Genomic DNA, 13,208 nt, shown 5'->3' on the forward strand with positions numbered 1-13,208 from the left:
TAAGTTACTGTCACATGTAGCATGAATTCTCTTTGGTCATAATAATATAAACTTGGAGTCAGCTATCAGGGGGTAAAGCTGACGGACAGAGAAGCCAGCCACTGGAGAGTTCTTACCTCTGCCAATGCTCAAACCAAGGGGGGGATCCTGTCCTCAGATTGCATCCGTCTTTATAAATCAGAATGCATCGGACTGACTGTCTCAGATTACCAGGAGCTCCTGTCTCCTCCTGCCTTCTATTCCTCTGTCTCTACCTCCTTACTGCTGGGGTTAAAGGCATGTGACCCCAAGTGGTAGGATCACCTTTGTGTGAGCTGTGTTTCTCTTTTAGACTGGCTCAGTTTTGTGTAACTCAGGGGGGCCTTGAACTAACAGAGATCAGCCTGCCTCTGCCTCCTGAGTGCAGTGATTAAAGGTATCCCTAGGCCCTTTCTTAAATGTTAAATTCATTTACAGTTGTTTGTATTGGGTGTTTTAATGCTGTTAACACATTTTGTTATTTATAGCCAGGTAAATTTATTCAAAGGTGATTAGTTACATAATTCCTAAATGACACAGTATTTACGTAGAGTTCTTGAGCAAATATTTATTAAACACTTATCAAATGTGACACATTATACTAGGTGCTGAGGACATAGTTATCAGATATAAGCTCTGATAGAATTTCTAGACTACTGCATATAAATAATTACTTATACAGATAGATGATCCATCCTGTGTATTATCTACTGGGTTTTTCTGATTTTATATTTGAGAACCTAATAATAAAATTCTAGTGGCCCGTGTACTGACTACATAATAAGTAGTGAACTCATAAAAATATTTTACTTAAAAGTATTTGTAACTTTAATCATACTTCCGTAAATTGTGTTACAAGAAAGCAGCTCAGACTTAAGTTTTCTGCTATTAAAAAGCCTATATATGTGTGCTTACTGTCTTCTGGAGCTACTTGCCCTTTTCTTCCCCCTCAAGAACAGGGTCTCTCACTAGTTTAAAACTGCACAAGTAGGCTAAGCTGTCTAGCTGGTTAGTTAGTCTTGGGGGTTGGCCTGTTGACCTCCTCAGTGCTGGGAGTGTGAGGATATGTTACCATAGCTGGCTGGTTCTGGGGTTTGAACTCAGATTCTCAAGCAGTTTTGACAGAATTCCACTTCAGTTCATAAAAGTGCTCAATAGATTAAAGTGTAGAGGGAATGCAACTGAACATAATGAAGACTATGAGTAACAGATCGATAGCTGTCATCATATAACTGGCAATGAAAACATTAACTCTTTCTTAGTTTTGTCATTACTAAGACAAGACTATATACACTTGCCACTTCTTTTCAACATAGTATTAATATTCTACCAGAGAAGTTAGGCAAGCAAGAAAGAGTAATAAACGATATCTAAATCAGAAAGGAGTTACATTGTGCTTGCTGTAACATGACCTTACCTGATGTACCATAAAACTGTAAATTTAAAAACAAAAAGTTTAATTTGATAAACATTGAGGAATGTAAAGTCAAAATAGAAAGTGCTATTGTTGTACATTAACAACAAAATATTCAATTAAACAATCCCATTTATAATGTCTATTAAGAAGAAGAAATCAAGTTGGGAGGTGGTTGTGCACACCTTTAATCCCAGCACTCAGGAGGCAGAGGCAAGCAGATCTCTGACTTTGAAGACAGCCAGTGAATGCCAGGACAGCCAGAGCTACAGAGACTGGCCTGTCTTGAAAAAAAATCAAAGCAAAACAAAAAGTTTCTGAACACAAATGAAACAATCAATATAGTTTATAGTATGGGATAATATATTTACAAGAATATACATCTGATTTTTAAGAGATTCAACAGTTAAAACAAGTAACTTGATTAAAAAATATCAAAGGATGAGGAGTAATTCTGTGGTAGAATTCTTGCATAGTATTCACAAAGACCTGAGTTTAATATATATATAATATATATATGTATTATAATATAATAATATACATAATATATACATAATATATATAATATATATATGGCAAGGAATATCAATAATGGGCATTTCTTAAAGCATGACAGTCCATAAGAAAGTGTTAAGTGTATTAATCATCATGTATATGAAAAGCCCACAGTCTATTCTTCACTCCCTTGTTAAACTGACTATTATAAATACAGAAGCTAAGCACTTATATCTGTTTTCTCTTGCTGTGACAGACCACCTTACAAAACAGCTTAGGGATGCAAGGGTTCTTTGGGCTCCTATTCTAAAAGAACACAACCATACTGACCAAGATCACAGTGCAGTGCATGAGATAGGTGGTGACACTGTATACACAGTTGGGAAGGAGAAAGAGAATAACCAGTGCATGAGATAGGTGGTGACACTGTATACACAGTTGGGAAGGAGAAAGAGAATAACCCTGTGCTTAGCTCTGTTTAGTTTGTGATGCTAGCCAATAAAATGGTACCTCTCATATTCTTCCTCACCCTTGACCACACCCAGAACTGTATCTCCTAGGTGATTACAAATATAACCAAATTGACAATGAAAATTAGTCATCATACTGGTGTTGGCAGGTTGTGGAGAAAAGAAGCTTAACATACACTTTTTATTACAGGTAAATCAGGTAAATTGGTATAGCCAATGTGGAAAACAGGTTTCTCAAAAAAAAAACAAAACAAAAATAATCTGTGGTCCACTCCTGGGAGAGTATACATAGCCAAAATTTATAAAATTTGTAGAAGGTATTTGCATTTTCATGTTGATTCCAACAGTACTCACAGTCACCCAGCGTACTGAATTAATGTTTAAGTGTCTTATCAATAAATGGATAAAGGAAGTGTGATCAACACACAAACACACACACAAATATATATGTGCTATTCAATATTGCAGAGTATATACTAAAGAATATTATGCAACCATTAAAAACAAGTTATATTATTTGACAGAACATGGATGAACATGAAGATTATTATGTTTTATATAATGAACCATGTGAAAAGATGAATAACTACATGATTTTATATGTGGAATGTTTAAAAGTCTGGTTGTTAATGGAGGCTAATAAATGGGCTATTGGACAAAGGGCACAGAATTTCTTTTTTTAGGCAGGGGGTGGGGGAGTTCAAGACAGGGTTTCTCTGTATTTCTTTGGAGCCTGTCCTAGAACTAGCTCTGTAGACCAGGCTGTCCTCAAACTCACAGAGATGCACTTGCCTCTGCCTCCCAAGTGCTGGGATGAAAGGCATATGCCACCACCGCCCGGCTAGGACACAGGATTTCAGATAGGAATAAGTTCATGAAGTCTGTTGTACATGAGTGGTTACAGTTAATAACAGTCATTTATTTGTAAGATTGAGAATTACTAATAGAATAAAACTTATATAAAGTAATACATATCTTTCATAACCTCATTTAGCAATTCCACAGGTATCATCATGTTGAATACTCTAAATAAAAGTTTTACTTGCCAGTTAAAAATAAGTATGTCAGTACTAACAGGAAAACAAAAATAAATTATGAGAAAATGTACATTTAAGATTAACATAAATAAGCCAGGTGGTGGTGGTGCATACCTTTAATACCACCAGCATTGGAAGACAGAGGCAGGGGAATCGCTTGAGTTCAAGTCCAGCCTGGTCTACAGAGCAAGTCCCAGGACAACCAGAGCTACAACTTTTTAAAAGAAACCCTGTCTTCAAAAACAAAATAATAATAAGAAATAACATAAGTAACTTCCATAATTCTCAAATTTTTGACATTCTTCAATGGTAATAATGGAAAATTATAGGAATTAGTTATTTCTAGATCAAATTGTTATATGTAATTTGAATAAACTGTGCATACTGCCATTGGAAAGTTTTTGTTGTAATAAATGAACTTATTCTTGTTAAAATATTTAGTTCAGATTGAATTGACACTGATGGTACACTCAAGAATGATGGAGCTGGAGGCATGACTCAGATGTTAAGAGCACAGGCTGCTCTCCCAGAGGACCTGAGTTCAGTTCCCAGCACCACATGGTGACTCACAACTATCTGTTATGGGATCTGATACCCTCTTCTAACATGCAGACAGACATGCAGACAAAGCACTCATACATAAAATAAATAAAAAAATTTTTAAAAATCTACTTGTAAAGATAGGTGCTGTATCATGACAAATAGAGCAGATGTCCATGGTCTTTGCTCCTAAGCTGATCATTAGCACCTTTATTGAGAGTATGAGAGTATGAGCAGTATATAAGATCTTCACACCACTAATAAGGATTCTTCTTCAGCTACCTTTTAATATTTGAAGTTGCTCCAAAATTTTATGGTATATCTTGTATCTATCAATTGAATCAAGGTGATCTTGTAGGATTGCAGGGCAGTAGCTGTACTTTATAGAATAATACAAGAGTCATTGACTTTGCTATTACCAAGTAACTTCTCATAGAATCAGAATTTTATAGTGTCTTCAGTTGTAATTGTATATGTTAGAAGCTCAAGAACTTTGCTTCATTTATTTTTAATAGTGCCTATCTTAGATAACTTAATGTTATGAGTTAAAGATCAAGATACATTAGAAGTCAATATTTTTAATATTAAAAAGTAAACGCTGTTTTACCAGTGACATAATTTATAATTTTCAATATTACAGCACCACAGAAATCCTTGGGCCATGAGGTAAATGAGTTAACATCCAGTAAATTATTAAAGTTGGAGATGGAAAACCAAAGTTTGACAAAAACTGTAGAAGAGCTTCGGAGTACTATGGAGTCTGCAGAAGGCAGCACTTCTAAAATCATAAAAATTGAAAAAGAAAACCAGAGACTGAATAAAAAGGTAAATTAAAGTTTCATCTTTATTGCAATGTTAAATGTTAGTATAGAAATTTTAGTATGTTATATAAATGTTAATATACTTATTTTTATTTGTATGTATTCTTAATATTGTTTAAGCTTCTTTTCAAATATTTTTAAGTGGAGTGAATGAACCAAACCCTCTGCCAATCATTCAGATTCAATAATAGTAAACTTAATTTTGGGATTGGTATACAGCTCAGTGGAAGTGCAATTGGAGGGTTCCTTGGTTTGATCCCCAGCACTTCAAAGAAGCAAATTATAAAAGCAAAACTTGTGGCTGATCTTATATCAGCCTTGGGATCAGTGTATCATTTCAACAATAAAACATTAGAATGTTAATCACCAAAAAGTAAGGACTTTTTAGAAATCCCTGTTTAACGTGTTTTATTATTTATTTTTATTTTATGTGTATGGGTATTTTGCCTGCTTGCATGTCTGTGTATTACAAGTGTGCAGTGTCTGCAGAGACCAGAAGAACACTTCAGATTCCCCTGGAACTGGAGTTATATGCAATTATGAGCCTTTGTGTGGGTGCTAGGACTCCAACTCTTGTCTTGTACAAGAGTAATTAGTGCTCTTAATCACTTAGCCATGTCTCCAGGCCTCTCAGTCCCACAAATTAACTTTGTTGTTGAAAATAAGTCTGTGTTACCCAGGTTACTGTCAGATCTCATGAATTGTGAGCAACCATCTTACTTCAGCCTTCTAAGTAGCTAAGATTGTAGCACACTGCTTTATTTAAAAGAAAAAAGAAAAGAAAAGGAAAAATACTTTGGAAAGTACATCAAAAATTTTTGTCAAGTGTTTCCACTTTTCTGAATTTATTCTGTTCTTTATTTTTTACATAGTTTTTTGTTGTTATTGTTGTTTGTTTGCTTGCTTGAGACAGGGCACACTCACAGGCATAGAACTTACTATGTAGATCAGGTTGGTTTAAAGTTCACAAGGATTGAGTAGTGGCACTAAAAGTGATCCATTGCTGGCTGTGTAGTAAATTAAGCTAAATCCAGCTAGGAGCTATATAATCAATTGCTGTATTACCAAAGTCTTCTAATGTAGTATATAAGTCCCCTCTCTGTGAGAAACTTCCATCCACACCCCTCTTTTTTTTTTCCTTAAAGTGTTTTCTGTTGACAGAATTAGATTATATAATAATTTGTCCATAATCTAGATTGTATTGCTTCCTTCCTTTGTTCTGTCACGTATCAAGTTCTTTTGTCTTCTGTATTTCTTCTTTTATCTACAGACTAAATATGCATTAAAATAATTTTTATTTAAGAATATTTGTAGAGTATATGCATGTTTTATTTAGGAGGCATGTCTTGTCTGCTTTTTGTGATGTTATGGAAAGTAGTTAGAAGGTTTTTACAAGGCAGGATTGTTTAGCGCACCTGCAAGGTTAGAGGGTTTCTTTCTCTAGGACCATTAAGATAATGGGGGACAGGAAGAATGTACTCTCCAGTCAGGGTTATCTATATCTATTGGCAGAAGCACTTGTTCTTTCTGGTTTTCCCTTCTTGCCATGGGTCCAGTATCTTTTAGTTCTTAATTTCCCCTCACATTCCCCCCTTTGCTATGAACCTTAGAAACCCAATCTTGGGTCTCTAGTAGTTAAAAGACTTCTTGGTGGGTTTTGAGGTACAGGTTAGTCATCTTGTCCTCTATATATGTTAGCATCTCGACCAGGGAAAGGGGGCAACGTATTCTTTTCTGTGCTACTTCCTGCTGACTTCTGGGGTATTGTCTGGGGCCCGAGAAGGCTGAAATGCTAGTCAAAAGTAAAAAAAGAAAAGGGGGGTAGAGGGATTCAGGAATGTTTCTCAGAGGCGTAAGTTCGCAGACTCTGTTGAAGATTCACATCGGCTGGGCTGGTTCACATCCACAGCAAGTCCAGGGCTAGCATTCTTTAGGAGCAGGCTATAGTCAGTTACTGATGCTCATCACCCAGAAACAGAAATCTGTTGAGACATGTTTAAACTGGGAAGAAAAGTTAAAACTTATATATTTAATTGGAACTCTTAGGCCCAAAGTTTTAGTGATCAAGAAGGACAAAAATCCCAAGACCAGGGAGAAAATTCCATCCTCAGGAACAGACAGGTGAGATAACAAAAGCTGTACTTATTTGGAGTCCTTTTGACCTGTGAGAAGGGGATCCAAGTTTATGACTTTTAATCCTCTGAAGCCTATATGAACTTTATTATATAAAAGGACATAGATGTTTTAAATATATTATTATTACCAACTTCTACTGAAATCCATATTGTAGAAAAAGTAGGTATTGGGTATATGTAAAACAGCAGGAATATACTTATAACTTTGAGTCCTATCAAAAACTACAGATTTGGGTTAGAAGCTTGTATATTTTTTTCTTTTGTCTAGAGACAGCCAGGTATAGATTGGACAGTGGTGCCTTAGGCCTGAGGAAAAGCCCTTTGCATTTATAGCTAAATGAAAACCAAAATAAATTATAAAACCTTGAGCTTGTGACTGAACAGCAGGTAGTCACCACTCTATTAGCTTGTCAGAACTTTATTAGATTTTAAGCTCTGAATTTTTATATTTTAAATTATTTTATATCTTTAAGACTTATGTCTTTTTTTTTTTTTTTTTTTTTTTTTTTTTTTTTAGTTTCTTATTTAGGAGTCATATTAAGGCAGCCTAATACTGCCAAGCTGACAAAGTTATGGCTAGCCCAGCCATCAATACTATCAGAGATCTGAGAAGGATAAATTTTATGTTACTTTTGAATCTATTAAAAAATGACAGGGACCAGTCCATATACAGTTAGCCATACCAAGTCTTTATAGTGTTGGGGGCAGAAGTAAATCTTCACCAGGTCCATGTGACAGGGTTTTCTCTCTCTCTCTCTCTCTCTCTCCCTCTCTCTCTCTCTCTCTCTGTGTGTGTGTGTGTGTGTGTGTGTGTGTGTGTGTGTGTGTGTGTGTGTGTGTGTAAGAGGGACATGGAAAAGACTGACCTTATTTTGTCTAGGCAAAGGTGGTAAAATCAATTTTCCAGTACCCTGAAGCTTGTCCACAGTCTAAGCTGGGTCCTGCCTGGCAGCAGGCATCGCATTTGAGCATCTTGCTCAATAGTTAGTGTTGTCACAATCCGTGGTGTCCCATAATCTTCTTTAGAGCCTTAGTTCATTGTCAGGATCTGGGTTTCTCTGTCTGATAACCTTTTAAGTTAACATTGTAAATGTGAATAGATAACTTTATTTTTAGTTATTTGTTTTAAGCTTAACCTTTGAAAACATATACAGGGGACTGAGTAAAGTTTATACCCATTATTAATTATTAATACTTAGCTTGATTATAACCAGCAGTTTATTTATAAGGATGGCTACTAACTTATCTTTTTGTAATATCAAAAATAAAGCACCCTTTATGTTTTTAATCCATTATCACCTGAATGACTGTTAAATTTATGTTATTAATTTTCAGTGTTACTAGTTTTAACCTTTTAGTTTTAATTTTTAACAGATTTAACAGTTTTATATGAATTTAATTACCAGAGCTCAGAGATAAATTTTGAGCTATATCTGTAAATGACTGACTGCTTAAAAGCATTAGATAGTAAAAATATTTAAACCATTTTTGTTTGAGATCTATGTTTGTAACAAAACTTACATTTATAGCAAAAAGCACAGATAGAACTTTTTAATAAATATATATTTTTATTTCCCTTTAAATCTTGAGCCTATCTGCACCCTCCATTCTCTCAACTGTTGACTCCTGTTGGGGTTTAGCAGCTCTTCTATTATTATTATTATTATTATTATTATTATTATTATTATTATTATTATTATTACTGGGGGGGTCTGGTCAATCCTTTCTTTTGTTTTATCTTTTATTGCCCAGAGAAGTAGAGTTATACTGTTAACACTTGAAGCTCCTTCCGATGTTCTCTGTGCTGCTTTGGTGTGTTTTGTGGACCTCTGAATTTGCAGCCCCATTTGACCTGTCTCTTACATCCATTGTTTTATCATATTTTGTCTTCTTTGTATCAGACTGTACCAAGTCTGCACATAGCCATTACATTTATATACCATCTATTTTGTTAGTCTTACTTGTTAGTTGACATAAAAATCAAAGTCATCCTCCCTCACCCCCATCCCCACCACCCCTGTGCCTGTATTGCTTGTACTGCAGCCCCTGTGCAGCCGCTGCCACCTGTGGTGGGGAGGGAGGGAGGAAGGATGGGAGGGAGGGAGGGGCTGGGTGCTGTTCACCCTGGTGTTTTGCTTTGCCACTGGGCTGTAACTTCCCGGCCTGGGAGCCGATGTGGCAGGAAATTTTATGATTTTACACAGGAGAGGAAGGAGTCTGTCCTATGTTAATTTTTGTCTGGGGTAGTGTCTATAGGGGAAAGACAAAGGAAAAATACACCAAGCAAATAAACACCACAAGTAGACAAAGAGCCCATCACAGAGACTTACATACACAAGGTTCTCTCCGATTCAGACTGCCCAACTCCCCTGTTTCCACAGGAGGGTCTATAATGCCAAACACAGTCTGGATGGGAGGTGGCCTCCCCAGTAGGGTGACTTGGTCTTCACCCTCAGATGGCAGATTAATCCAGCCCTCAGCTGGTTCAGTCTATAGTGGGCTTGCTCCACTGCTTTTTAAGTAGGTTTTGTTTTTATGTATATTAGTATTTCTCATCCATGTATGTCTGGTACTCAAGGAGACCAGAAGAGGACATCAGATCCCTTGGACCTGGAGCTACCATTGGTGGTGAGTCTCCACATGGGTGCTGGGAACTGAAGCCAGGTGCTCTTAATCACTGAGCCATTTCTCTGGCTCCTCAAATGCTTCTTGGCATGTGATGAAGCAAAACTCTATGATCAGGAGCATGTTGAGAGAAGCAAAGCTGTTAACCTTCTGACATCTGGGAAGTAAAGGAAGAGCGTGGAGGGTGCACAAATACCAGTGTCCTTCCAGGCCATTGATCTAGCTTGTTACTTCCTTTAGCTCCCTTCTTGAAACACTACAGGCAAGAATGTAGCTCAGTGATTGAAATACTTGCCTAGTGTGTTCAGTGCTACAACATAATGGGTTTAATACCCACTACTACATAAATAAGTAGACATTTAAAGTTAAAGTCTGGAGATGAGGCAAGGTTTTGTCTCATATGTCTCCATGCATGCTGAAAATGTAAGCTTTTCCCACAGTTTCTTCTTCCTTTCTTACTGAAATTTCTAGGCTAATAAAAACTGCATACTACAAATCTGCTGCTGCCAAGAGTTTCTCAGTGAGAGCTCTGCAGTGCTCATTAATACATCATAATCACTTCTTCTGCTAGATGTGCCTTTGTATTTCAAAATACAAATTTGTCTTAACGTAGAGGATAAGAATTGTGTATGCAAAATTTATGCAGCTAATAAATTTAATATGGAGTGCTGCTTGAAATTCTGTATGAGATTCTTAACTTTTACCATTTGAATATTAAATGATTTTAACCTTAATAAATCATTGTCTTTTGATTTAAAATATTTTGTCTGTTACGTATTTAATATGTTAGTTTTGTGATTTAATTTTTCTAGGTTGAAATTCTTGAAAATGAAATTATTCAGGAGAAGCAAAGTCTTCAGAATTGTCAAGATTTAAGCAAGGATCTAATGAAAGAGAAAGCTCAGCTTGAAAAAACAATTGAGACACTCAGAGAAAATTCAGAGAGGCAGGTTCGTGTATTTCTCACTTAAACAGTTATGTTAAATGTTTATACACCACTCCAAGGAAATCTACTACAAGTTTTTAGATTTCAGACTAACTACAATAGCTCCCCTTTTGCTTCTGCCGTTTCACTGTAATCTGTAGTTTATAACAGTTCAAAATTTCAAGTCATCCAGTATAGCCAGCAGTTTCCAAATTTAGCAGTCAGTAAATTCTCAGTTGTCTGTAGTATTGAGTAGTGTATTACTGCTTATTACCCTTCTGTTACAGTGTTTTCATTCAGGTCACCCAAAGTAGTAATACTAGCAATTCGTATATGTCAAGGAAGCTGGTAAGTGCTTCCTTAAGATGAGAAGTTTCAAGTTTTCCATGTAACAAGGAAAGGAAGAATACATAAAGGCCTATGATAAAATTATTATTCATCTGTTACTATGCCTAATAAATTATCATTATAGAATAGTGTGTGTAAACGAAACAGTATATACAGACTCAGAACTCTTTGGAGTTTCAGGTGTCTGTGGGGGATCTTGAAATATATTCTGTCTGGCTAGGGAGGAACTGCTATACCATTGTATATATTCTATATATTTTAGAAAATTAGAAGAGAAACTTAGAAAAATTTAAATTGCCAGTTTGCTTAATAACAATTGGTTATAAATGTTCTTCAATTCTTGTACTTTTCACATGTCTGTAGAATAGCCCTGCAGAGTTTAAAGACAACTTGGAGAATGCACAGTACTCCCTCCCAGTAACAAGGGAGGAGTGAGATGGCAGCACACATCTTGAAACTCAGAACAGGTTATGCTACAAATTGGATGGATTTGGTTTTAGATGTACTAGGTCATTTTGTTGTTTATATGTTACTAAAAACATGAACTTTAGTGGTCTGAAAATACATATACAAAGTGGCCTTTCAGAAAATATTGTCGTATTAAAATAATAACCCATATACTCGAGTATTCATGTTCTTTCCTTATTAGTTTTTGATCGTTTAAATGTTTACAATGTTTATACATTGTAATTTTATATTTTTTTCAATTAGATTAAAGTATTGGAGCAGGAAAATGAACATCTGAACCAAACAGTATCTTCCTTACGACAGCGCTCCCAGATTAGTGCTGAGGCTAGGGTGAAGGACATTGAAAAAGAAAACAAGATTCTCCATGAATCTATCAAAGAAACAAGTGGAAAATTAAGCAAAATAGAATTTGAAAAAAGACAAATGAGAAAAGAATTGGAGCATTATAAAGAAAAAGGAGAGCGAACAGAAGAACTTGAAAACGAGTTGCATCATCTTGGAAAAGAAAATGAATTGTTACAGAAGAAGATAACTAATTTAAAGATTACTTGTGAAAAAATTGAAGCATTAGAACAAGAAAATTCAGAACTAGAAAGAGAAAATAGAAAATTTAAAAAAACCTTAGATAGCTTTAAAAACCTTTCTTTCCAGTTAGAATCCCTAGAAAAAGAGAATTCCCAGCTTGACGAGGAAAACTTGGGGTTGCGGAGGAGTGTGGAGTCTCTGAAGTGCGCGAGCATAAAGATGGCTCAGCTCCAGCTGGAGAACAGAGAACTAGAGAGCGAAAAGGAGCAGCTCAGAAAGGACCTGGAACTCATGAAAGCCTCTTCCAAGAAGACAGAGCGCTTGGAAGTTAGCTACCAAGGGCTAGACACAGAAAATCAAAGGCTACAGAAAGCTCTAGAAAATAGCAATAAAAAAATCCAACAATTAGAGAGTGAGTTACAGGACTTAGAGATGGAAAATCAAACATTACAAAAAAACCTAGAAGAACTGAAAATATCTAGCAAAAGACTTGAACAACTAGAAAAAGAAAATAAATCATTAGAGCAAGAGACATCTCAACTCGAAAAGGATAAGAAACAATTGGAGAAGGAAAATAAGAGACTCCGGCAACAAGCAGAAATAAAAGATACCACATTAGAAGAAAATAATGTAAAAATTGGAAATTTGGAAAAAGAAAACAAAACTTTATTTAAAGAAATTAGTGTATATAAAGAATCCTGTGTTCGTCTGAAAGAATTAGAAAAAGAAAATAAGGAGCTTGTGAAAAGAGCAACTATTGATATTAAAACTCTAGTTACATTACGTGAGGTAAATATATTTACGTAAACTTAAGTCAACACAATTTTATATTTGTAACCCATGTTTTATTGAACCCACTTTTAACTTATATCATCTTTTCTGTACTTCAGTAGAATTTTGTAATTAGAATTAGAAACAATTTCTAATTTTCCTATTTAGGTGAAAAGTTTAAATTGCATTTAAAACTTAATTGGAGTGAGTGTTTTTACCAGGAATTTGGCTAAGGAGACCCATATAGATTATACTCAAATAAATTTATATGATTTTCACAATCAATCATTTAAATACTATCTTTATCTTTCATATTAACAAATTCATAAATATTAACTTCCTCAGAATCACAGAGTTAATGAAAGAATTGAATTTTTGCACTCAGTCTCAGATCTTTCAAACTCCAAAGCCCTGTGATCTTTTTTTTTTTAAAGCCTGAGCGTGGAAATCAGGTTCAGCTTAAACTGCAATACTGACACATTGAGAATTCTGACATTTCTAAAATTTGATTTGTGACATTTCCTGTAATACTTGCTATGTCAGAAATATGTCAGAGAATGGAGTCTGTGCTCAGTTTCAAGTATGGGGATGGATGCTGACATGAGGAAGGGACGGT

At 35.4% G+C, this 13,208-nt stretch overlaps 1 protein-coding gene across 9 annotated transcripts in view; it reads left to right on the top strand.

Moving 5' to 3' along the window:
- Ccdc88a (coiled-coil domain containing 88A) overlaps nucleotides 1–13,208 on the top strand; it is a 139,430-nt gene that overhangs the window by 82,086 nt on the left and 44,136 nt on the right. For all 9 annotated transcript variants that reach the window (XR_007835548.1, XM_051200715.1, XM_051200716.1 and 6 more), the window contains exons 13-15: nucleotides 4,615–4,799; nucleotides 10,368–10,505; nucleotides 11,540–12,610. Coding sequence is in view for 8 of the 9 variants with exons in the window: in XM_051200715.1 (XP_051056672.1) it covers nucleotides 4,615–4,799; nucleotides 10,368–10,505; nucleotides 11,540–12,610 (1,394 nt within the window). In the remaining variant the exon portion in view is untranslated. The remainder of the gene's footprint in view (nucleotides 1–4,614; nucleotides 4,800–10,367; nucleotides 10,506–11,539; nucleotides 12,611–13,208) is intronic.

This window comes from Phodopus roborovskii, unplaced genomic scaffold (genome assembly GCF_943737965.1).
Source record: "Phodopus roborovskii unplaced genomic scaffold, PHOROB, whole genome shotgun sequence".
Lineage (NCBI taxonomy): Eukaryota > Metazoa > Chordata > Mammalia > Rodentia > Cricetidae > Phodopus > Phodopus roborovskii.